We start from the raw sequence: 24,907 nt of genomic DNA on the forward strand, positions 1-24,907 counted from the left end.
GGATTTACACCAAAAATAGTAATTAAAGGAAAAGAGGTATTCGATAAGACCCGAGTTCGATTCGATTAAAATTATTATGAATGAGACCCGAGTTCGATTCTTTTAAAGTTATTTGTGAGGTCACAAATAGCGAAGAGGGGGATAATGTAAACGGCCGAATATCAAGCATGAGAAGATGATAAAACACCACCGCCAAATGTAATTATCAAGTATTAAGAACGAACAAATTAATCGTGGATTGGTGTGGATGGATAAATAATTAGCCGAAAAGGATAAACATTTAAGAAGAGTAATGATCTGCATGATGTAATATTTATTGAATGATTGACAAAGAACCAATAGGATAAATAGAGTCGATCATTTGCGGCTTAGCGATCTTTAACAATGAGAACGATAAGAAAGAATAATTATAAGCCACAAAAGATAGATTATAAGCAAAACACATAAAGTGGATTAAAAGAATATATAAAATAATGTCGGAAAGATTGGAGAACACAAAATAATATAAAGGATAATATGAAAAGATGGCATAAAGATGGAATATAAAAGATAACATATTAAAAAGAATATATATAAAAGATAACACAGCCACAAAAGATGAATTATATCTTTACGACATAATATTTGAAAGATTATTTAAAGAAAAGGTAGCACAGCCATAAAAGATGGGTTATAAATTATTTCTTTGCGATGTAATATTTGAATAATAGAAAAGATAACATATAAAATAATATAAAAGATAGCATATTAAAAGATAGCGTATTTAAAATATAGATAGTATATTAGAAAGATAGTTCAAAGATAATATGTAAAGAACATAAAAGATAGTATATAGATAGAATAGAAAATAGCATAAGAATTGTATATATAGAGAACGGAATTCAAAGTAATTCCATAGTTCTCATCCACAGAACTCAATAAAAATATAAGTTTCATTTAATTATTTGTTAATGAAGTTTAATGTTAATTAAAGGTAATAGGTTCGCCCTAAACTTTAATTAATGTTCGCTTAATTAATTTTAATTAAACAAATGAAAATGTTAAGATGAATTAAATATATGTTTTTGAAAAGTAATAATTCGTAGCGAGAGCTATCGAAGTTTGAAATTAAAGGTAAAAGTGGATATAATTTGGGGAAAATTTAGAGAAGTTAATTTTATTTTATATCATTTGATGTTTTATATTACAACGCTATTTATGTTGTGAACCAAGAATGTTGTTGTATATTGACGTGTATTGTTCGGTGATTGTGTCGCTTGTTAATTATGTTGTTGATTAATCGCTTGTTCGTTTAATTGTTCGTTCGTTCGTTTGTTTGTTCTCATTCGTTCGTTCGACCATGAGAATGCCCGTTCGATGTGGCAACCTTGTAAATTGATGACAGGGGGAATTGGGGGATCTCAACGTACTCGTACTTTTATCCAATTTTGATATTGGCTAAGGTTGCTTAGCTAAACTCATTTTAACTTTTGACAAAAGTCTAAACTTTAATTAGTAATAGTTTAAACTATGACAAAAGGTTTCGACAATAGCTAAATGTCTAAACTATGTCTAAACTTCTAATTAATAAAATTTAAAATAAATAATTATTAATACATTATTATATATATTTAAATAAATTTTTTATAAATAAATATTATATATTAATTAACAATTATTAATAAATATAGTTAGACTTCCATATAGTAACATTCCATATAATTATATTATATAAAATTTCTCCATATAATCACACCTTTGGGAAAAACTAATTTATATACTTATTATATAAAAAACCTTTGAGATCTGTTTGTATTAGTAATAATATATAAAAAGTAAAATTACTAGGGAAACGGTAAACCGTTACGTAGTCCGGAGCTTATCAGTATATAGGTAGATAATCACATGCTCAATTAACCGATCGAGATAATTTCATGTGATATAAGAACCAATTAAACGTCGACTCAAAGAACAAGCGGATGGACAACGGGATATTTTGTACCACCATGGATAGAACATAAAGAGTCCTTCGCTACACTCCGAACTAATAAAACTGGTTATTAATTAAACTTACTATATATTTTAATATATATAATGATTTAAATAATTAATATAATGTATATTAAATTTTATAATTGTAAAACTGATTGAATTTATATTAAATCATATAATTTATTATAATAAATAGTAAACTTTATTAATTACTATGTAAAAATATGTCTAAACCTTTCACAGTTTTACTAGTTTCGTTAGTTTCGCAGTTTCGCAAATTTTTAATTTTTTAATAAAATGTTTCAACTAGTTTCGATTTCAACAATTGTCTAAACTACTTAGTTTCGCCCAGCAACCTTAATATCGGCAAGCTTGCTTTTACCTTAGCCTTTATTTTAGTTGCCCACATTGCAAGACTCCAGCTACCTATATTATATCACATTTTTGTTATGCTTGTCATATTCATGACAAGAAACTTATCCAAACTCCTCCTCCTCCACCTTCTTCTTCCTTCAGCTTACCTCATAAACATATATCGAAAAAACAAGATGATGGCTTCTATAAAGATGTAACTTCTTGGCACTTAGGAATTTCCTACCGCAAGTCTTATGCTTTCCACGATGTTTTTAAACATGATAATGGCTCGCATACAGCTCGAACTCTTATCACATATTCTGCTCACAAATCCATCTCCCATCCTATGAAGAAACAACTTGCCCATTAACACCGCCATGAAGCTCTTCTCTCAAACTGAAGCAAATTTTTATGGCACCTTGTTCACCCTGACCTACTTGATTCTTCTATGTGGATGGCTACTAAAGAACCTGCTGTTGTCATTCCTCCTTCTTTCTACAAATTGAATATGTCTACTACTGATTACTTACTTGTTCTGAGTGTACGTAATTTAATATTCTCATGTCCTGATATTTCCTTCTATCTGAAAGAATGCTTCCACCACTCCTCAGTTGCACTTGTATCCTCTAACTTCACGAGTTTTATTCAGAAAGTGGTTTTGAACCCCTCCTCTATAGTTTCAAGCTATTTCATTACTGACAAACCCACTTCTGGTCCATTTGTCAGTCTGAACTGTCCTATTATTAACCCTTAAGATTTTAAAACTCTTGGCTTTAGTTATTCCATTATTGATATGGTCTGAAGAATACTCTCAAATAGTGCTTCCCTTTATGTACCTTCTCATAATTTTCTTTGGTTAATAATTTCCAAGCACAATACCTCTTCAGTATCACAGAAGTATCTCCATGAAGCTATTCAATCTGTCATTACCACATCGGCCTTCTCTTCAACTTTTTCACATCTTTGGAATAGTGATACATGTTTTTTTTTCAAACTTAGCTGTGTTAAACCTTGTGATATCTTAATGTTAATAGATGTTTGCGCCCCTTGGTTTGACTCACATACTTGTCCTACTCCTTCTGATGCTCGAACACCGTGGAAATTACCTGCTGATTTTGTTCATCCTGCATTTTTATTGTGCTTATTACGCTGATTTTCCATACTTATTATTATTTTTAATTATCTTTTCTTCTTATCTCTTCTTCTTATGCTTATTTTAATAGAAATTTAAGCTCTTCTATCCCTCCCTTTCTATATATTATGAATACCAAATTTATTATTCTATATCGAAAATTTACATACAGCACCTTGGCAATTGATGAATTTACCTTATTGAATTACAAAATTTCACAAAATTTTATGTCAGCCAGAATTTACACATAAAACTTCGGTTAAAGATTAATTCGACTAGCTCTATTAGTGAAAATCTTCACCTCCTCAAAATCACGAGACCCTTCTGATGTCTCTTCTACTGCTTCTTCTCCTCATTATATCACAACTCTTCTTTAGCGTCAGTTTTTCAGAATTCCTGGATTTCTTGAATATCCTCTTCTATAATTCGGGGTGGATCTTGGATCTCGCACTTGGATTTTTTGCATCGCTTAACAGTTCAACCTCTTAGGATCTTTTTCTGGTAACAGACTGGATTTTTGGATGTTAGATAGTTGACTCACACTGGCCTTCAGGTAAAGTTGAGATATGCGATTCTGTAATAGTTCAGTTTTTCTTTTCTTTAATTTATTTTAGTTTAGATTTTTTTACTTGTATGAGTTGTGAATCTACTCCTTTTATTTTTTATTAGTTTATTTTCTTATTTTATAATATTGTTCATTTATTTTCTCAATTTTAAAATATAAATAAAAGATAAAGTCACAAGACTGTTTGTATAGTAAAAGGATAAAACTGGGTTAGTCACTCTATCTCAGTGGTTAGTCACTGAGACCCTCATTAAGCCTGAGTATGGAGAGGTCGTAGGTTCGAGTCTCATGACCACAGAAATAAAAAGAATTTTACTGCAGATGCTACAACCAATAGCGTGAAGGTACAGGGATTAGTGTAGTTAGACTGCATTATGGTGAATTAGTGTATACAGTTAGGCCGCATATTTCAACTAAGGGTCATGGTATCCTTTTAACGTTCCCTATGAGGCCATTGGCATGCCAAGCAATCCTGTCCTTGAGGTCACTACTATACCTTGAAGGGAACTTCTTGTCTGTGTGGTCACTTCACAATACCACTTGAAGTCAGTAATAGCTAGATGGTCATCCTAGATGGTAAAGCTGAGGGTGCAATGTCTTAGTGGTAGTTTGACCTTCTATTAGGTTTTAGACCAACCAAGATGTTCGTGCACAGAACAGGTAGCATGGTTATAGGGTTCAATTCTCCCTTGCTTGCAGGTATGGTTGGTGATCCTGGTGGTTGATACCCACCATAATAGGTGATCTTGGACAGATGCCTGCTACTTCCTGTCTGAGTGGTCACTACAAAGTATACCACTTGGGTAAACAACTGTACTATCAGTGCTAGGTAATCGCGGGCTGTAGTGGCCTTTGAGTGAGACTTAGTACCTAAAATGGTGGTATAGAAGGGTACTAGATGGTTGATGTTACCTGTCGAAAGTCCTCCATAAAAGTAGGTCTCTCTCAAAAATCGTTAAATAAATTGAGTACCAGTATCATGCAATGGGTATAGGATGAGTAGGCGGCGTATTCCTAGCTTCAGATCAGCTTTAAAAGTGGCCTGATGGGGATGTCTTCAATAGTGGTGCTGTTACCTGAGGAATTAAGTACTTGGTATAATGGTTGCCCTTGTGAAGATGATAGGATACTAGTCTGAGAATGCCTTAAAAAGAAGTAGAAGGAGGCTTGGCCGTAAACACTAGCAAAGTAAAAGGATAAAACTACTACCATTCGATTTGTCTCAGTGAGACGATTCTAATAAGCTATAGTACATCTTTGTACGATTATTAGATGCCAAGTTATTTAATATATTCTTTATATAACTGTGATTATAAACATTTCTTTTTAATATAAGTTTTTTGAGGATAGGTGTGATAGTGACTATAGATAGATTGTGACTATATAGGATAGATTTTAATAATAAAGTGTTTTAAACATTCAACTGGTGTGACTATATAGTAGAATGTGACTATAACGGAAGTGATTATAGAGGGAGTTGGCTGTAATACTAAAAATCATCTGATTGATGATCACTTGACTAAATAATAAGTTAAACAAAAATTTACATTTGTCAAACTTAAATTATTAAATGTAAAAGAAATGAGAAAAACCCCATTTTATTAATAAAAAACTCATTTCTCATATATTTTCATATAATAAGTTTAGAACTACTTTATTTTTGTTTTATATTAATAAAGTTTTATTCTTATTTACTATATAATTTATTTTTTTTAAAAAAAAAGTTGTATTATAATTTTTTAAATAAATATAAAAAATTACCATATTTGCATTTATAAATTATGTAAAAAACCTCCTCGAGATTGGATCTAATCGAGTTTTTACAACCCAAAGCGGTTCCAAGTTCTTCCAGTCCATCAATCGTTGGAGCATCTGAAGGGCATCCTCATCTCCCAGATTATATTTTTGTCAAAACTGATAAACTGCATTATACAAATTTTTTTTGTGAATAGGCTGATCTGGATAGTCATACCTTAATAGGGGATATATAGATACCGAATCTATTCGCCCTTTAATGACGTACTTCTCTATATCGGCTAACATTTCCTTTGTCAACTTCTGAAATCGCGGGGCTATTTCTTGAATCAACGGGATAAGCAGATGATTATGTTTGTTATTAAACGAGTTTACTTTTACAACTCCTGTTTTCAGACGAGTGACGTTAAGTTTCTAAGGGCATAATGTTCGTTGGGAATAAGCATTGCGTTGCTTTGTCAGATCCGATGTAGTTTGTGGATTATGAGACCCAGATTTTGCGCATTCGTAAGTGGCCCTTTACATTACACCTTGAATAGTTTCGCTTGTTCTGATCTTATAACTGAAACCTTCTTTTGACACAAACTTATGTAACCAACTTTTGAAGTCTTCCCAATCGGTAAAGGTAACACTGGTAAAAAAATGGTCTATCCTACACATATCCTACACATATTTTACATATATCGGGTACTCAAAATGTAGAAAATCATACACAAATAATACACATATCATATACATATCGGGTACTTATATATATAGTATACCTATCAGGTACCTAATATATGTATGATATATATATTAGTACCCGATATGTGTATGATATGTGTATTATTTGTGTATGATTTTCTACATTTTGAGTACCCAATATGTGTAAGATATGTGTAGGATAAATCATTTTTTTACCAGTGTAAGCCCAGAGGTTAATTCTAAAGAATCGGATGGCTCATCTGGTCTATCAGACTCATCCGTTTCGTCATCAATGAATGATTTTGGGTCCATATCATTATCAACGAATAATTTTGGATCCATTACATTATCAATAAATGAATTTGAGTTCGTTTCATTAAGCTGTTAGGCAGATTCTTTAATTAGATGATTGATGACAAATAATAAGATAGAAGAAACATATACAACAAAGATAGAGAAAACATATATAACGAAAGAAAGAGGGAACATGTAACAGAAGATAGAGAAAACATAACAATATACAACAGAAGAAAATTATGTAAGTTATCATTGAAAGCGAAGCATCATATTGTTCACCACAACTAACATTTTCTTGTTCTGTTTTATTCATCTTAATTATACCAAAAGGTTAGATAGAAAGCAAGAGAGAAGAACAATGTAATTTTAACAATAGGACCTTATGACTATGATGTAAATAATTCCATCGTATGATGTAAATAAATGTATTGCTATTGGCGCAGCAGCTATATTTATCATGACGCGAACATATATCACGTGGTACGTGTCCACACACTACGTGTACATTTATATATTTTCTTTACCAAATTATAGTATAATAACATTAAATAAAATTTTTTAATACTCATTTCCAATTTACTATATATTATATAGTATTTTGTATAATAAAAATGTAACAAAATCAATATTTTAATTAAAGATAGACAAATCAACCCATATGATATTATTAAAAATGATATAGATGTCTTTACAAACCCTATGATTGAGATGAAGATTGAAATTGGAATTAAAATTAGTTTGAGATTAGGATTAATATTTTAATCTTAATTTACATAAAATTCAGATTAGGATTATATCTATCTGTTAATACTAGTTAGAATTGTTAATGCAGACTAAAATTTCAATATAACACTAAAATAAAATTTTTACTTTTTTAATATTAAAGTAGTACAAAATACATGTAAATGCATTCCTTATATATGTAAAAATCTTTGTATATTTTAATCTTAATTCTAATCTTATTCATTGAGTAAGATTAAAATTTCATATATAATTTGAATTATAATTAACTTAAAATTGAAATTAATTTCAATTAAAGATGGTTATCAATTCCAAAAGACCACAGTCTTACGGTCTTACATCTTAAAAAGATAGACCAGTCTGTCTTGATATAGGACCGCAGTCTTTCAGTCCTATAATATGTACAATAAGACTGACGGTTTTTTTAAAACCTGCAGTCTTTCTAAAACCGATCAGTCTTTTTTTTTCTACAAATAAAAAATTTTTTCTATTACTTTACTAGGAACAGTCTTCTAAAAACCATTCCAAACGTATATTATAAACAAATAACATATATAAAGACAGATTTATTATACTTTATTAACATTAATTGCCAATTCGCTACTCAGCAATACAAAATGATCGGCAATCTATAATTAATCTCATCGGACATTTTTATATTAAATACTATTGCTTCTGAATGGTATTTGCACAAGTTTGAAAACGTTTTATTGTAATATAAATGCCCTAAAAATACATTAAAAAAAGGTGTTACATTACTTAGGTATAGTTTTATAAAACTGGTAAAACTAAAACATTGCCAAAAAAAAAAAAATTTATTTTATTTTATTTTTTTTTAAACATTATTTTGTTAATCTAAGCAAGAATATACCATATATTATATAATAATACAAAAAAATCTTGTAAAATTTGCAAAATTCGCGAATAATTGGTGTAAAGTTACCTAAAATATGAGCTGGAATGGTGACTTTCTCCAAAGTAAATTCTCTAAATTTTATAGCAAACGAAAAAAAATTTTTTTTTTGTGACATTTTCACGTTTTGCATTATTGATTGGTAAAGTATGGTTACATTAAGCATGACTTATGTAGGACAAAATTGGAGTTGAAATGTGTCAATCGACGTCATTCATATAAGAACTTGTGACAGATCTACTAATCAATTTTGTATTATTGAGTGGCAGATTGGCAATTAATTTTCTTTTTTTTCTTAGAGACAATCTTTTCTAGAAATAAAGTGAAGTTTCAATATACATGTAATAACTTATATAAAGACTGATATAAAAGATCAAGTCATTCTCAGGACTGGTTCTACTGCACCAAGAAAAATGAAAGACCGTGGTCCAGTCTTACAAGTCCTGGGATTGACCGGTCTAGAACTGAGTAGGACTGATAGGACTGATAACTATTTTTAATCTCAATTACATTTTTTGTGAAATCAGATTAGCCTTTAATTTCAATTATAATTACTGTAAAAACGTCTTATATCAACTTACAATTACTTTTACTAATATTTCACTGAAATTATAGTGGTAAATTTAACAATAATAATTAAACAACTATATGTATATCTTTTTGTGTTTTTATTTTTATATTATTATAATATTATATGTTAATATATATTAATTATATCTTTTTTTACTTTTATGTATTTTATTTAAGAAAAAATGTATTTGTAACAGCCTGTTACATATCTTATTTGTAACATCCCTTTTTTATTTTTTTTTAATAATAAATTTAATATGTGTTTTACAAATAAAATTTTTATATGCAAAATTTAATTTGGAAAACTTTTACTTAATGTACTTAAGACAGTTCATAGACAAAATTTTAAGTTATATGCAGTTTCTTGAAATTTTTTAAAAATTTTTTTTATCTTAGTTACACAACTAATCTTTTGTTTTTGTTTACATTATGCCTGATCTTAAATTTTAATTGAATAAAATTGGGGTTGTTACAAATAAAACATATAATAGGCTGTTACAATTAGATTTATCCTTTATTTAATTTATTTAATATATTACTAATATTTCTACTATTATTTTATTACCTTTTTATATTTAATTAATATATTATTAATATGGGCTTTTTGTAATAAAAAGAGGAAAACCTACCAAAAAAATTAAATTTATATTTATATACTAAAAATACTCTAAATATTATAATTTATTCAGAATTAATATTAACTAAAAAAATTTTTTTTTAGCAGTTTTTTTCTTTTCTATTGTAAAGAGTTCATATTACTAATTTTTTATTATTTCTTTTTTATAGTATTTAAAATACTAATGATAATAATATTACTAATTAAATTTTTTTTTTTATTTATATTTTACTAGTATTATTTTTTTACAAATAATATATTATTTTATTCTAGTTTTTTATTTATAAAAAATATTTGTATATTTAATATTATTTAATAAAAATTTTATTAATTATAAATGCATTTAAATTCTATTCTTTACAGAAACTTACCATTTTTAATCAATATAGAATCGATATCGTTAAGTTTATCTTAACGATATCATTTCGATATCATTTCGATATCATTTCAATATCATTTCAATATCGATTTAATATCGATACGATATCGAAATAAAGTATTATCACTTCGATATCATTTCGATATTAAATCGATATCGAAATGATATCGAAATGATAATTAAAATGATATCGAAATGATATCTTTAAATTAAACTTAAAGATGTTGTTTCGATATCATTTCTATTATCATTTTGATATCATTTCGATATCGATTTAATATCGAAATGATATCGAAGTGATAATACTTTATTTCGATATCGTATCGATATTAAATCGATATTGAAATGATATTGAAATGATATCGAAATGATATCACTTGAAAACTTAAAGTTTCTGTAAAGTTTGCAAATATAAATATATGATTTAAATTGAATAATATATATTATTTATTAAGGTTGCTTGTCTAAACCTCTTCAAAATCCTACGATTAGTTTCATCAAAATTTTACTATAGATTTATTATAGTTTTGGTAAAGTTTCGGCAGTTTTGGCATTTATAATAAGTTTCAGCAGTTTCGCTTTTTTCCAAAGTTTCGCCAGTTTTTTAATATAACTTTAATATAGTTTTGGCAGAATTTCACTTTTTGGCGAAACGCCATCTTGCCTAAATTCCTAGGTTTCGGCAAGTAACCTTATTATTTATACTGGTAAAAAAAATGATCTATCCTACACATATTTTACACAGATCAGATACTCAAAATATAAAAAATCTTACACAAATAATACATATATTATATACACATCAGGTACTTATATGTATATCATACACATATCAGATACCTGATATATGATATATATAAGTATTCGATATGTATATGATATATGTATTATTTGTGTAAAATTTTCTACATTTTGAATACCGATATATGTAGAATAGATTATTTTTTTACCAGTATTATTAATATAAAATATGCAATTTATATTAAACTGAAAAAAGTACTGTTTATCAGTATACTTTTCGTCAAAATGACAAAATACTAATTAAATTTATTTTGAATTTTGATAAATGTAATTAATTCATAATAATTTTATAATAGATAGTAAATTGGTCTGTTCACTAAAATATGACATAATTAATTAGCGGAGAAGTATATTTATTAGTATAAAATATATAGTTTATACTGAAAAAGTATACTGTTCATAATATAAAATATAGAAAAATATACTGTTTATTAGTATAAAATATACAGTTTTTATAGATAAATATACTGTTTACAAGTATAAAATATATAGATTAAACTGAAAAATATATATATGCAAATCATATAATTATATAATATAGTATATAGAATACCAAATATATACAGTATGTAATAATACTGTAATAATTATACGGAAATATACTATTTGTAAAATACAAAAATACAGTATATATATATATGTATATATTTTATAGGGATCCTATAATCTGAATAGAGAAGTTTGCTTGAATAATACTGATTTTACTAAAATGCAAATTGGTAGGATAATTAAAATTAACTCCTATTTCTTTAATTTATGGAAAAATATATAATTATTGTAGTGTAATAAATTCTATAAATATTTTGTATAGAAAAAGAGATATTATACACTAAAGAAGAACTGTTTCATATAAATTCTACTTTTTAAGCAAAATTTATCAGCTTGATCATTAATAATATTAGAATTTATAGCATAATTTAATACACTTATATATTTAGATTAAAATTTGATTTTAATAAATTTTTAAATGCATTGCAATTAAAAAAAAATTAATTCAATATTTTGTTACAAAAATATGATTAATTATAAATTGAATTGGTTGAAATATTTATTTTAATTAAAATTAAAGAAGCATTAGTCTGATTATTATAATTTATAACAGAAATCATATGATATAATTTAATATTGCTAATATCTTTTCTACTAAAGTCAAATTCTTGATAACACTTTAAATTTAATTAATAGTAAGATTTGAAATAATATATATAAACACTAAAAGTAATTTACTTAATTTTATCATTTTTTTCAAATAATATATAAATTTTTTCAACTTTTAGAGTTTTTATATATAAGTTTTCTAATATAATACCAATAAATAGAAATTCAATAAAATTTTCTAGTAATTAAACTAATTAAAAACTATTTAGTTCAGCTTAAAATTTATCTGATAAAAAAGAAAAAAAAGCATTACAGAAAAATTTTTATCTTTGATAATTTATTATTATTTCTGTTTATTATTTTCTTTTGTTCTAATTTCTTTAAATTTATTTTAGTATTTTATATATTATATTATATATTTTAATTATTATTAAATTAATATTTTTCTTATTGTTTTTTCTTTTTTATTACATCTTTTAAAGAATTAATTTGTTTAAAATTTACTTTCTTTTATTATTTTATTTAAGAATTTTGATTTTTTTTTCTACATTACTATAATCAATCTTATTATTTTCTTTTTATTTTACTTATGCAAAATCTATATTATTTTTAAATTTTATTATAAAGAATTTTTTTTTCAGTTAACTGTGTTATAGTTTTCTTTTGACTTAAAAGTAAGAGTTTATAATAAGATTGGGTTTATCTATTTAAATAGTTCATTATAGTAGATAAAAAAAACAATAGTTTTTTTTAGTTTGTAATTTTTGTATTAACAGTTTTTGTACTGTTTACTTTTTACTTCAATAAATTAACCTACAATTTTAGTACAAAAAAAAAACAATAATTTAGTAATTAACTAATTATTAATTAGTATTAGTTTGGTAAAAACTAAACTGAATATTTTGAATTATAACTTTTATTGTAAACTTTTATAGAGAATTTTATATAAGTGTATAAATGTAATTTGAATATATATAATTTTTTTATTTTTAATAATTGCAAATTCTGAAGTAATACTAATTATTTAGCTTTTTTATTTTTGCGCTTTTTATAATTTTTTATTCAATTTATTTTTTTACTTTGATTATTATTTAATAACCAATTTATTAAATTTTATAATTTTAAATAATAATTTTAAGGGTTTTCACCAGACATATAAGGATGACAAATAAGATTTTGCCTAGTCTAAATTCTTAGAATAAATAAATAAAAATGCGGGGACAGTATATTAATAATAAATTGATTTTCAAAATATAAAAAATCTAGTAATATAATTTGGTCAATTTCGGCCATTAAATTGGCCTATTTTAATTTTTTAATATAAGATTCTATATTTACTTGAAATCTAAAAATGGAATATTCAATATTTTGTTATTAATAAATTAAGAAAATATAGTATTCTAAAGTAAAAATAAAAAAAAGAAAGCAGTTATGATTTTTCCTTAGTAAAGTAAATTGATCTACATGGTCTACGTCTTTTACTGCCTTCTAACAATATATAAGAAATAATCATATGTATATTTTCATTCTTTAATTAAATTAATTTATAAAAATACCCGTTTAGCCATTTTAAGAAAGCTTTTTTTGAACTTTGTTATATTAAAATATATAAATTGAATTTGAAACATTTGAACATTTGAAATCAATTTTCGTATATCATTTCCATAAACCACCTTTTTTGCCGTTTCATTTTTTTGACGAACTCGTTATGTCATAATTATGTACAACGCAAACGCTCATGCGTAAGTAAGTAAGCTGTTTCACGAAGTGTCTACCCTCCCAGGGTTTAAAACTGGGATACCCGTTTTCGGGGGAGTTATGTATATATTTTAATAACCTTTTACTGTTTTCTCGAATTTGGCTTTTGCTAATAAAACCGAATATTCACATCTTTCGAAAACGAACTTAAAATGGATGTTCAACAAGATACGCGAATTAGTCAATTACTACCTTCAGTAAAATGTTCAGATTGTGGGGAAATGGTAGAGTTTCGAAGGTTAGGTGAACACATTTGCCAGGCTGCTCCTGCTGTTCCTGCCTTACCTAGTGCTTATAGAAAACCTACTATTAAAAATCAAACTCCTTCCTCAAGACAAGGTATTTTTTAAGCTTGACTAAAGTAGTTATATTTCAAATAAAGCATCAACTTACCTTTATTTGTTATGCAGTTGATAATATACTTAGACCGAACCTTAATCCATTATCAGTGTCTGGTATGATCAATCAATTCAACTTTTTTTTTCGTTAATTGAAATTGTGTATTTAATTCATTGTCTAATTAATTGCTTAGATAATAGCTATGATGTTGGTCGTTCACCATATGATACTTCTCCCTCACCTACAGATTCCGGTTATTCTGGGTATTCAGGCAGCAAATACACATCTCCGCCTTCATCTACATCGAGCCCTAAGGGACCCACAAATTTCCTACAAAAATATGAACAAATGACCGGTAAACAAATCAATTCATCATCACAATCTCCTAGAAGCTCTCCAACATCACCTATTGACAATAACCAAGAATATTATAATAATGGATATCCTACTACCCCTAAGCGATTTGATAGACCACAGGACAATTTTAATAATATTAATGGTAATGACTATCCATATGGACAGGGCTATCCATCAGATCGTGGAATACTTGATCCAAGAAAATTTCCTAATAATGATAGATACATTCAACAACAGCCTTTCGATGAAAATAATAACCGTTATAATATGGATGATCCTTATCGAACGGGTAAACCTAGAGTTCCTAATGATCCATATGTTCAAAGACCAGATGATCGTTATATGCGAAATCAAAATCCTAATGACCGTTATAACGATTATATGCGTGGTCCACCACCGCCATCATCTAATCAACCATATTTGCGAGATTTTGATCCTTCTCGTAAACCTACTTATGACCGACAGAATGGACAATCACCATATAATTATGATAGCTCTAGACAATCACCTCGTAATATTTCGCAAGAAAAGGTTGGTCCACAACCACCTTTTTCAAAACCTTACGTGCCACAATCATCACAAGGTAGAAATAAGGCCGTAATAATATTTCTTCGGTTAATAATGAAATATTTATTTATTTTTCTTTATAAAATTTACAGGAAGGTATGATCAAGGAAGTAGAAGTAATACGTCTGATTCTTATGAAGGAAATAAGGTTGATGATTTGATGAACGATTTGATGAGAGAGATGGATAGTATGCAAATTCCACCAAATTCATTCGAACTTGATGAGCCTAGAAGTAAAAATGGCCGTGATATTTGTGCTTATTGGTATGTATATATGGTACTTTTTTTTAATAGGTTATTCAAAAATAACTAAAGCTTTTTTATATCAAATGGTATAATTTGTAAAGTAAAACTGAGATAGTATCTCAAGCTACTACGATGTGGGCGCTTGGTAAGACATGGCATTCAGATCATCTACTTTGTGCACATTGTCGTAAACCAATAGATCCAAATGTGGGACATGTAGAAAGAGAAGGCAATGTATATTGTCCAAATGATTTCACGGACTTATTTTTACCAAAATGTAGAAGATGTAATTTACCTGTAGAAAAAGAAGCCGTTAGTGCTAGTGATGGCAAACTTGAGGGAAAATGGCATGTAAAATGCTTCGGTTGCCATACTTGTTACAAATCTTTCCCAGACAAATCATTCTATGTCTTCGAGAATGCACCATATTGTAGACGTCACTATCACAAATTAAATAATTCCCTCTGTAAAACTTGTGATGAACCTATTGAAGGTCCTTGTGTACAAACAGTCGAAGGTTGGAGATATCATCCAAGTTGTTTTGTTTGTCTCGTAAGTATAAATATGGTATTCAAAAATGGTTTATCTCATTATAACATTAATATTTATTTATTTTCAAATGTTATAGGAATGTCAAACACCTCTTACAAATATTTATTATAGTTTTGATAACAAACAATATTGTGAAACACATATTATGGAAATTAAACGAATCCGTAAAATTAGACCAGAAAGGCGTCAAACAATATTTCGGAACATTTAAGTCAATTCTTACCATTTGTTACTTGTTTGTTAAGCAAAGCGAAGTTATTAAATCATACTTCGTTGAAGACTATGATTTATATGAGAATTGGCTTGTTAACTTTTTACCTTACAATCCATTATTGTTAAACATTTTTAGAAGAAAAAATTTTTTTTAATCTAGATAAATATATTTAATCACTTCATAATTTATTAATTACTGTAATTTCTAATATCCATTTTTCTCACTTCTTCATTGTGGTATATTTTGTAATCTTCAATATACAGCTAAAAAAAAATTCATCATTATCAATAAAACTGACATGTTTTTGTATATATTTGATAAGTAGTATGTGCCGGCTATACTAATTTTCGCCCCTACTTCCATTAATTCATTAATTAGTGAATCATTTGTAATCATCCGGACCCATGTCTGCCGTCATTATATGGAATTCGAGCTCGGATCCAATGGGAACCTGGTGGCAAAAATTAGTATAGCCGTGGATAAACAATATTTTTTCCAGTTTAATAAAAACTAAGTTTTGCAAGATTATATGATTATGTACGGTATGTTTTTCCAAATTGGGTAATAATAAGCCGGAATCAGAATAGTGATCGATAAAAGTAAAGATCTCGGGACATAGTTGCTTAAATTAAATTTTTTTTTAAAAAAAAAGAGATGTCTGAACAAAATTTTAAACTTCTTTGTATGGGTAATCCTTTATTGGATATCCAAGTTCAGGGCGACGATTCTTTACTTAAAAAGTGGGTTTATATTGATTTATAGGACTAACATTGAAGGGAAAAAATTAAACGAGTTTATGTTTTAGATATGGACTTGATCCTAATGGAGCTATTCTTGCCGAGGAAAAGCATAAACCATTGTAATTGTATACATTAATTACTAAATTGATTATTTTGATTTAAAAGTTTTTCACAAAAAATTAAAATATAACTTATATAATAATAAAGGTATGAAGAACTTCTTAAATATAAACCTGTTTACGTAGCAGGAGGTGCAGCTCAAAATTCTGCTCGTGGTGCTCAGGTATTGAATTTAATTATTCAAATCTAAAATTATTTGATAATAAATATTATGTTTTATTTATTTTGTTTCTTTTTTTTTTATAGTATTTATTGCCACCTAAAACTACGGCCTATTTCGGATGTGTTGGAGATGATCAATTTGCTGAAGAAATGAGAAACGCAGCTACTAATGAAGGCTTAACAGTTGATTATTTAGTCAATAAAGATTATCCAACGGGAACTTGCGGTGTCATTATTACTGGTCATAACAGGTAACTAATTAACTCATATAATATATATTTTAAATTAATATTTAAAGATATTATACTTTATTATAGATCTTTGATAGCAAATTTATCAGCCGCAGAACGTTATAATGAATCAGATCATTTAAATTTACCGCAAAAATGGAATATTGTAGAAAACGCCGAGTGTTATTATATTTCGGGATTTTTTCTAGCTGTATCACCTAGTTCTATCTTAAAAATTGCTAACCACGCAGCTGAAAATAATAAAGCAAGTATCTAACAGATCACAATTTTCTTTTCTTTTAACAAAATAAAAATTACTAAGCAATAAAAATTCAATGATATAGACATTAATTATGAATATATCAGCAACATATATATGTCAAGCTTTTAAAAAGCCCATGAGTGAAGTAGCTCCTTATTGGGATATAATTATTGGTAATGAAACCGAAGCTGAAGCATTTGCTACCTCAGAAGGCTGGGAGGTAAATATATCATATTAACTATTAAACTTATATCTTTACTATTATAATTTTATATCTAACTTTTTTGTTATAGACTAAAGATCTAAAAGAAATTGCTATTAAAATGGCACAATTACCAAAAGTCAATACAAAACGCCAACGTGTCGCAATTATTACTCATGGGGCAAAATCAACTATCGTAGGGTATCAAGATGGCACAATAAAGGAGTATCCAATTATTCCAATAGAAGATAAAGAAATAGAAGATACCAATGGAGCAGGTGATGCTTTTGTTGGTGGATTCTTAAGTCAATACGTTCAAGGCAAATCCATCGACGAATGTATCAATGCAGGCCATTGGCTAGCTAATATTAATATTAAACTTGTTGGTCCAGCTTTTCCTAAAGAAAAAATTCCCTACCCTGGGTTAGTTTAAATATGCACATATAAACTGTATATTTAGGTTTTTTATTTAAAAAGAAGGCAATAAATAATAAATTCATATTTGTGAAAGAAATTAATGTCCATCAATTTTTATTTAAGACGGAATATCAAAGCTTACAAATTTGTAAAATATATAATGAAAGACATATTCTAAATACTATATAGTACTAATATAATTATATATTATTATGTGTATATATATATTTAAAAATGCAAAGAAATTTACAATTGAAATAAATAAATACCAGCTACTAAATTTTGGTTAAATTGTATAATTCTCCACTCGAAACCAATAAATGAGTATTAACTAAATATAAGAATTTATGTAATTATTAGCAAATCCAATAAATAATAATAAATATTATATATACCTTTGTAGAAAAAAAAAATTTACAAATAATCAAAAATAAATATTAAAAATTCAAATGTTCTCTTCTAATAAATAGTGTAAACGCGATAGTAACGAATACAATAATAATGAAAATGAAAAATAAACTATAATTTAGTGATTGATATCAATTAATAATAATAATAATAAATAAACTAATTATTAGCGACTCCGTATAGCGATAAATAATTGTCAGTAGCACCGATTGCCATGACCATATGATGACCTGCAAGAGCTAACGAAGTAACTTGAGCACCCCATCCAAGAAATCCAGTGTTATATCGAGTAACTGATAGATTTGCTCCAGTATTTGTGTTCCAAACCTTTATAAGTTGGTTGGAATAAACACTAAAAATTTTTGATGAATTAATAAAATATTTAAACTATTATTATATATTATATATCAAAAGAAACAAAAAACCACGTTAAATTAATATTACCTAGCAACAACATTTGCATGATGATGAACATCCAATGCATTCATTTCGGAAGTATTGGAATCAAATATAGTGAGTTTTGAATGGCTTACTCGAATGTCCCATAATTTAATTTCGCCTGACTTGCTTCCTGAAACTAATTCACGTCCTGCCCCACTTTGCCATACAACTTTAGTTATAGTATTTTTGTGCTCTTTGCTAGTCAATATCATGGCGTCTCTAGGTTGAATACGCTTATCATATACACGAATTGCTCCATCTGCAAAACCAGCGACAAAAATATCTCCCCCATCACTTGTAAGACTAGTAATTGGACTACCGGTTCTAGTAGGAATAAGCTAATAAAAAGTATCTTATGTCAATATTTAATAATACAAAATTATAATTCAAATTATTCACTCACATTTATCGTAATTTCACGTGGTGCATCCCAAACTCGAACCATATTATGGTCTCCTCCAACTAACAAAACCCCACGATCTTGTTGCCACTCAGCAACAAGTCCACTTCTTTGGTTGTTAGCCATAATTTCTGGCATAGCACGCCATGATGTTACTAATTCTGTAGATGACGGTAAACTATAATTTCGATATATACGTACTACACCATCGCCTATTATAGCAAATTAAAGGAAAAAAAGATAGGTTTAATACTTTGCAGAAATTAAAAAAAAAATAAGAAATTAAAAATTTTGTACTTGATCCAGTCAATAACATTGAAATTTCGTCTTCGTTGATAAATTTTAATGTCGTTATTTTGCTACCAAGCGGATTTCCATTAGAAAAGGAATGTGTATTGTAATGTTTTCTCCAATTCCAAACACTATCATAACAAAGATTATTCAATTTTGTTTAGTATAATATTTAATTACATATCAAAATACCAATATATATTAAATACTTCACCTAATCATATCTTTGTCGTTAGCAACAATTAAATGCGGTTCGAATTGGTGAAATAATAATCTTGTAGGTTCAGAATCATTATTAAAAAATGCAATTTGCTTATTCCATCGACTTGAACCTTGTAACGATGGAACAATATGTTAGCGCAATTTTAAATAAACAATAAATTAAATTTTTATTATCTATATGTACAAACCAGCTACTTCTTTTAATGGTCGAGTCGATTCGATTATACTTTCATTTCTCCTTCGACGCCATGATCTTTCATTATCATCGATGCTACCCTGTTGTTCAGATTCAGCGGGCTTTAAAAAAAAAATAATAAATTAAATTTTAGTCAAATTAAGGGAAAAAATTATTATTTTTTTATATAATAATATATTTACTCTCATTTGAGGCTCTCGAAAGTATTCGCAACTCCAATCAAAAAATTTTGATTTGAGAGGTAACACACCATCTGCTGGGGGAGGTCTATTTAAAAACTGTCGAAAAGTTTCAGACTCCTGTGAACTCTGTTCTTGTAAAACTTGCCGTATAGTCAATGCAACATTTTCGGCATGATGTGACTCTAACAACTGATCATGAATATAATCAATAACCGTTGATGCAAGCTGAGAAACTTCAACGTCAGGGTCAGCTGATAAATTCAATAGTGCTTTCCAAATACACGTGTATACGGAACTTGATCGAACTGCTGGTTGTCGTGCCGTCGAGTTTCTCCTCCGAATTTCCTGTAATTCCTCATAAGCGGCACGTGTAAACTGTTCAGCATATGCATTTACTATGTGAGAAAGAGCGATCACTAATTCTCGACGGACTATAGGGGAAGCATCATTAATGGCATCAAGAGCACTAATTGCTATATTCTGCTCAATATTAACGATTTGTTCAGTGCGATTCAAATCACCAATAAAAGTTCCTAAAGCATAAAGTGCTGCAGCACGAACTTCAGGAACTGGATCCAATAAAAGATTAAAAAGTTTTATATGGGCTTGATTTTCAATACCCTCGCTCTTTGCATCTACATAATTAGTCCAATATTGACCGATACACAAACAGGCCCATTGTCGTAAAAGTGCGTCAACGTCACTAATACGAGCTAAACATGCATGTAAAACATTAGCTTTTTTACATGCGACTTGTCCTTGATTAAAATTTGTACAAAATATTGCTAAAATAAAAGAACACATTGCACGATGTTCAGATTCATTTTGAATATTTAACATACTACTAGGAGACAAGATATTCACAAAATAAGTGTAACCATTGTCCTTTAATAAATCTTGTTGACAAGACCTATCAACAGCCAAAATTCTAGTCCAAATAAACACCAAAGGAGGTTTCAAATCTGCAGCAGGACTTTGTAGTAATTTTAACACGTATGGGAAGATACCTATTGACAATGCCAAACTAACAGCACGAGGTCCTAAATCCAAATATTTACTTAATAAACCTAATGCTCGAGATCTATGTACTTGACTAAGAAGTACTTGTAACACTATTGGTAATTGTTCAGGTGGTTTTAGCGAAACCGAACCTCTTGATAACCAAACTTGGAATGCTGTTAATTGTTCATCAAAGAAACTAGAGTGTTTATACTCAACCTCCGGACCTCCATCATCAGCATTTAAAAGTGCTGGTAATTGTGCTAAACACATGTCAACAGCAAGATCCCATGAGTCCCACATAGGATGATCGTAAGTGGGCGGTAATTGAGGATGAGACATGGGATTACATTGATAACGTCGCATGATCCTTTCCGCCAGCAGAAAATTTCTAAACAACGCAGCAACCATGAGATCTTGTCGAAATAATTGTTTAAATAAATCTCGGGGTAATACATTCCAAGCAATGGTATCGGTAATAGCTGTAAAAATCCAATTTAATTCTCCTAATGGTGTTCTGCGATCTTGTAATCTACCAGGAAGTTTCAATACCATATCAACCGTAAGAGATGATGGTAAGGGATTTTGTAAAACAAACCACCTTAAAGCTATTTCTATTGGAGAAGTTAAACATGATGTAAATAAATCTGCTGGTAGATCAGGATGCATCGGTAAGGTTTCATTGGGTCCACAAGCAGCCAATTGAATATTAGGAGGCGCTTGTGGAGTTGAACTTGATTCAGCTCTAGCAGCTTCTATATATCGTTGTTCCGCAAAACGTTTAAAACTTTCTAAAATATTTCCTGCAGCAGAACAATCATAAACGTAAACACATGGAGATCCTAACCATGATTGTAAGTCACCTAAAGACACTGGAATGTATTGAGTAAAGTGTTTATTAAAACACCATATTTCTCCACTTGCTGTTGGTTTAGGGACACCATGACCATTATAATGAAATAATATTCGTTCTTCCTTTGCACTCTTTCTTAAATTTGTACAAAACTTTTTCATCTCGTCTACTGAAGGATCTAAATATTGTCTATATCGAGTTCTAATGCTGAGTTGTTCATATTGAGCTTGAAGATTCTTACCAATTGCGTCCAAAGCTTTTGCCGGAGGAAGGGCAAAAGGGTCAACCCAACATTCTAATTTAGCACAAGGGCTCGGTTTAACCACGTCTGGTGGGTCTACGCCAATATTTAAACACAAAACTAAAGCACCTGATACAGTCTTAAGTCTTTCACGCATTCTCCAATCTTGAACCGACCCTTCCTCTCGGTTCTGAACAGTTGTAGAAATATGTCGTTTCTCTGTATAGTATACATATTTAGCCTCCGTCGTATTCGTTTGATCAATTTCATTAGTTCCACTAATTGCATCTTGATCCATTGTCCCTTCAAAAGTTAACGCAGATCTTCTGCCTATTACTAATATTACTATTATTATCTGTTTTTTTCGTTTCGTTCGTCAATGAATATACAAAGTAACGTATTAGTTTTGGAATTAAAATCCAAAAATAACATTAGAATTTTAAATCGAACTCCAAAGAATGAAAAAAAAAGATTTTTTTCTATGGAGTCTCGAGAATTGATCATCAAATATTTATACCAAATAATTAAAGTCATATGATTTACCAGCTATAATTTATTAAGATCATATCTGATTGAGTGTGATTAATAAACTCGTATCATATGCCAAATACAGAAATACAGCTTCAACTATACCAGAATTAGTATTTATGAACTTTTGGTGAAATCTGGAAAAGTTGATAACAATCTATAAGATCAAATTTGATTATATTTGAAACGAACCGTAAAAAAGCAACCTGATCTAACACAATTACAGATTAGCAATATAGTAAGTGCATAATTAACGTTTATTTACTGCGGATATAAAGATATTGGGCTGAATAAGGAATTGCGCACAATATTGTGTTTCCATCTATTATGATCGTTAAATTTGGATATGATCAATTTTTCTCAATTTTTGATTTATTACAATTAGTTAGTCAATAAATATTAAAGTTTCTTTATTTATAAATAGAATGATGACACCTATTTTATGCACGAGAGAATTGTCTGTCTACACACGGTGTGACGCATATTCACCTAGAACTTACTTATGCTAGATCCAAGCAAATAATTGCTTTATTCCAATAGAGATTGATAATTTATTAATATATCTCTCTTTATTACAAAATCTTTAGTAACAAGATACTATAAAATTTAATAGAAAGTATTTATCAATAGTTACATTTAATATTTTTGAATTTAAGTCGTGAAAAAAATAACGTAATATTCATAATATTTCGTAAGAAAAAAAATTCATTAGATAATCAAATTACACTTGAACTTATTTGACTAATCATAATTTAAAATTAAGTTTTAAAATTCGAAAAACTGATAAAATTGGCAAAAATATAAATTTTATTAAGTACTTTGCTGACGAACTTTATATCATCAATCAAAACCGCAAAACAAGAATAAATTTAAAGGAAAGCCGGATTCTATGCTTTTATGAGAAAAACATTATATTATCATATATATATATATATATTGTAATATCGGCATCGTGGCACTGTGGTTATGTAGTCATCTTGCATGCTTTAAATTTGGTGCAGCATTATATATATATGATGATTAGATTTCTGTAATTCGCGTTTGCAGAAATAAAATCCTCGTCGGTAAAAAAATATAATAGAGTGAATAGAAATAAGTGTAATGATGTTGTTGAGACATAATTTCGGAGGTGTGTTTGGTTATCTGCGTTAATAGAAACAAACTATCCGTCCGGAATGTCTTGCATTAAATGGAGCTTATTTCCCTCTTTGAAAGCGGTGACATATATTCTGTTTACTTTTTCTTATACTAGTATAAATTTCTAATTATTCTACGTACAGTATAAGCATACAGCGCAAAAATAATAAAAGCATGTGAAAATTAACGTTTTTTTTTAAACTAAATTAATATGGATTTTTTTGGAGCGTCGATTATTCCTTTAATCGTTTGGATTCCTTAGTTACTACAGTCCCAACGTACCACATGATTCCGCCGGTTCTTTAGCAACTTCGTTCACTGGTATATTTATTGACAAAGCAAAGATAATCCTGTTGAAAAGGATCCGAGTATCATTGCTATCATCAATACGAGACCACAAATACCATTGGCTGAACTACAGACATCATTTTGAAGGTCGATAATCAGTAGATCGGCAATCTTTGATAATATTATCCATACAAGATATCATTGTTAGTCTCGTCACAGGATGATATTCACTTTTCAATAAATCAAAAAGTGAGAGCACATCTTGAGAGTATTTTGTTCTATCAGTTGACAATTCTTGCAAATTTTTTTTCAATACTCCATTCGCATCTTGTAAGTTGATATCTTGTCGTATTTCTAAATTTCTCTCGATCATAATTATGCCTTTCATTCCACATTCATCATTGATGGACGGTTCTTGAATTTTGCCCTAAAATAATTGTTCATTTTCTAATTGCTTTAAAGAAAAAGAAATTCCGTTTGTTGTTCGAAAATACTTGAAATTGACCGAAAGGGATCATACTGCGTGAGTTTCTCTCGCGATTTATTGTTCTTCCTTGGGGATCGCATTCTCTATAGATTTAATATAATTTTTCTTATGAAAAAGACTTCAGATTAGTCAATACCTATATCAGTTGTTCATAATATTTATAATATTTTAATATTTTTACTGCCTGAA

At 28.4% G+C, this 24,907-nt stretch overlaps 4 protein-coding genes across 4 annotated transcripts; 2 read left to right on the top strand and 2 right to left on the bottom strand.

Moving 5' to 3' along the window:
• Window positions 1–13,789: 13,789 nt before the first annotated feature.
• Window positions 13,790–15,909, top strand: OCT59_019544 (uncharacterized protein; the record flags this gene model as incomplete). The annotated part of the gene is made up of 6 exons (XM_025312857.2): window positions 13,790–13,976; window positions 14,048–14,092; window positions 14,170–14,916; window positions 14,993–15,164; window positions 15,248–15,698; window positions 15,775–15,909. 6 exons carry the CDS (start codon window positions 13,790–13,792, stop codon window positions 15,907–15,909), a joined length of 1,737 nt encoding a protein of 578 aa, XP_025188791.1.
• Window positions 15,910–16,537: 628 nt separating this feature from the next.
• OCT59_019545 (uncharacterized protein) lies at window positions 16,538–18,342 on the top strand. Its single transcript, XM_025312858.2, has 7 exons — window positions 16,538–16,652; window positions 16,718–16,771; window positions 16,860–16,935; window positions 17,019–17,185; window positions 17,252–17,429; window positions 17,509–17,646; window positions 17,720–18,342. The coding sequence occupies exons 1-7, from the start codon at window positions 16,567–16,569 to the stop codon at window positions 18,059–18,061; spliced, it is 1,041 nt and encodes a 346-aa protein (XP_025188792.1). The 5' UTR covers window positions 16,538–16,566; the 3' UTR covers window positions 18,062–18,342.
• A 31-nt stretch (window positions 18,343–18,373) lies between these two features.
• OCT59_019546 (uncharacterized protein) lies at window positions 18,374–22,749 on the bottom strand. The gene is made up of 7 exons (XM_025308969.2): window positions 20,186–22,749; window positions 19,996–20,104; window positions 19,800–19,917; window positions 19,592–19,716; window positions 19,298–19,506; window positions 18,898–19,232; window positions 18,374–18,805 (listed from the first exon to the last, which is right to left on the bottom strand). Exons 1-7 carry the CDS (start codon window positions 22,574–22,576, stop codon window positions 18,613–18,615), a joined length of 3,480 nt encoding a protein of 1,159 aa, XP_025188793.1. The 5' UTR covers window positions 22,577–22,749; the 3' UTR covers window positions 18,374–18,612.
• A 1,618-nt stretch (window positions 22,750–24,367) lies between these two features.
• OCT59_019547 (uncharacterized protein) lies at window positions 24,368–24,749 on the bottom strand (the record flags this gene model as incomplete). The annotated part of the gene is made up of 2 exons (XM_066143605.1): window positions 24,368–24,658; window positions 24,726–24,749. The coding sequence occupies 2 exons, from the start codon at window positions 24,747–24,749 to the stop codon at window positions 24,368–24,370; spliced, it is 315 nt and encodes a 104-aa protein (XP_066005340.1).
• Window positions 24,750–24,907: the final 158 nt, after the last annotated feature.

Source organism: Rhizophagus irregularis, chromosome 29 (assembly GCF_026210795.1).
Source record: "Rhizophagus irregularis chromosome 29, complete sequence".
Classification (NCBI taxonomy): domain Eukaryota; kingdom Fungi; phylum Glomeromycota; class Glomeromycetes; order Glomerales; family Glomeraceae; genus Rhizophagus; species Rhizophagus irregularis.

Bases quoted from the DNA above. Each gene is read 5' to 3' on its own strand.
- OCT59_019545 (XM_025312858.2), top strand. From the start codon at position 16,567: ATGTCTGAACAAAATTTTAAACTTCTTTGTATGGGTAATCCTTTATTG. The intron at 17,186-17,251 runs GTAACTAATTAA...ACTTTATTATAG, and splicing joins ATTATTACTGGTCATAACAG to ATCTTTGATAGCAAATTTAT. The intron at 17,647-17,719 runs GTAAATATATCA...TTTTTGTTATAG, and splicing joins CTACCTCAGAAGGCTGGGAG to ACTAAAGATCTAAAAGAAAT.
- OCT59_019546 (XM_025308969.2), bottom strand. From the start codon at position 22,576: ATGGATCAAGATGCAATTAGTGGAACTAATGAAATTGATCAAACGAAT. The intron at 19,507-19,591 runs GTACAAAATTTT...TTGCTATAATAG, and splicing joins AATGTTATTGACTGGATCAA to GCGATGGTGTAGTACGTATA. The intron at 19,233-19,297 runs GTGAGTGAATAA...ACTTTTTATTAG, and splicing joins CACGTGAAATTACGATAAAT to CTTATTCCTACTAGAACCGG.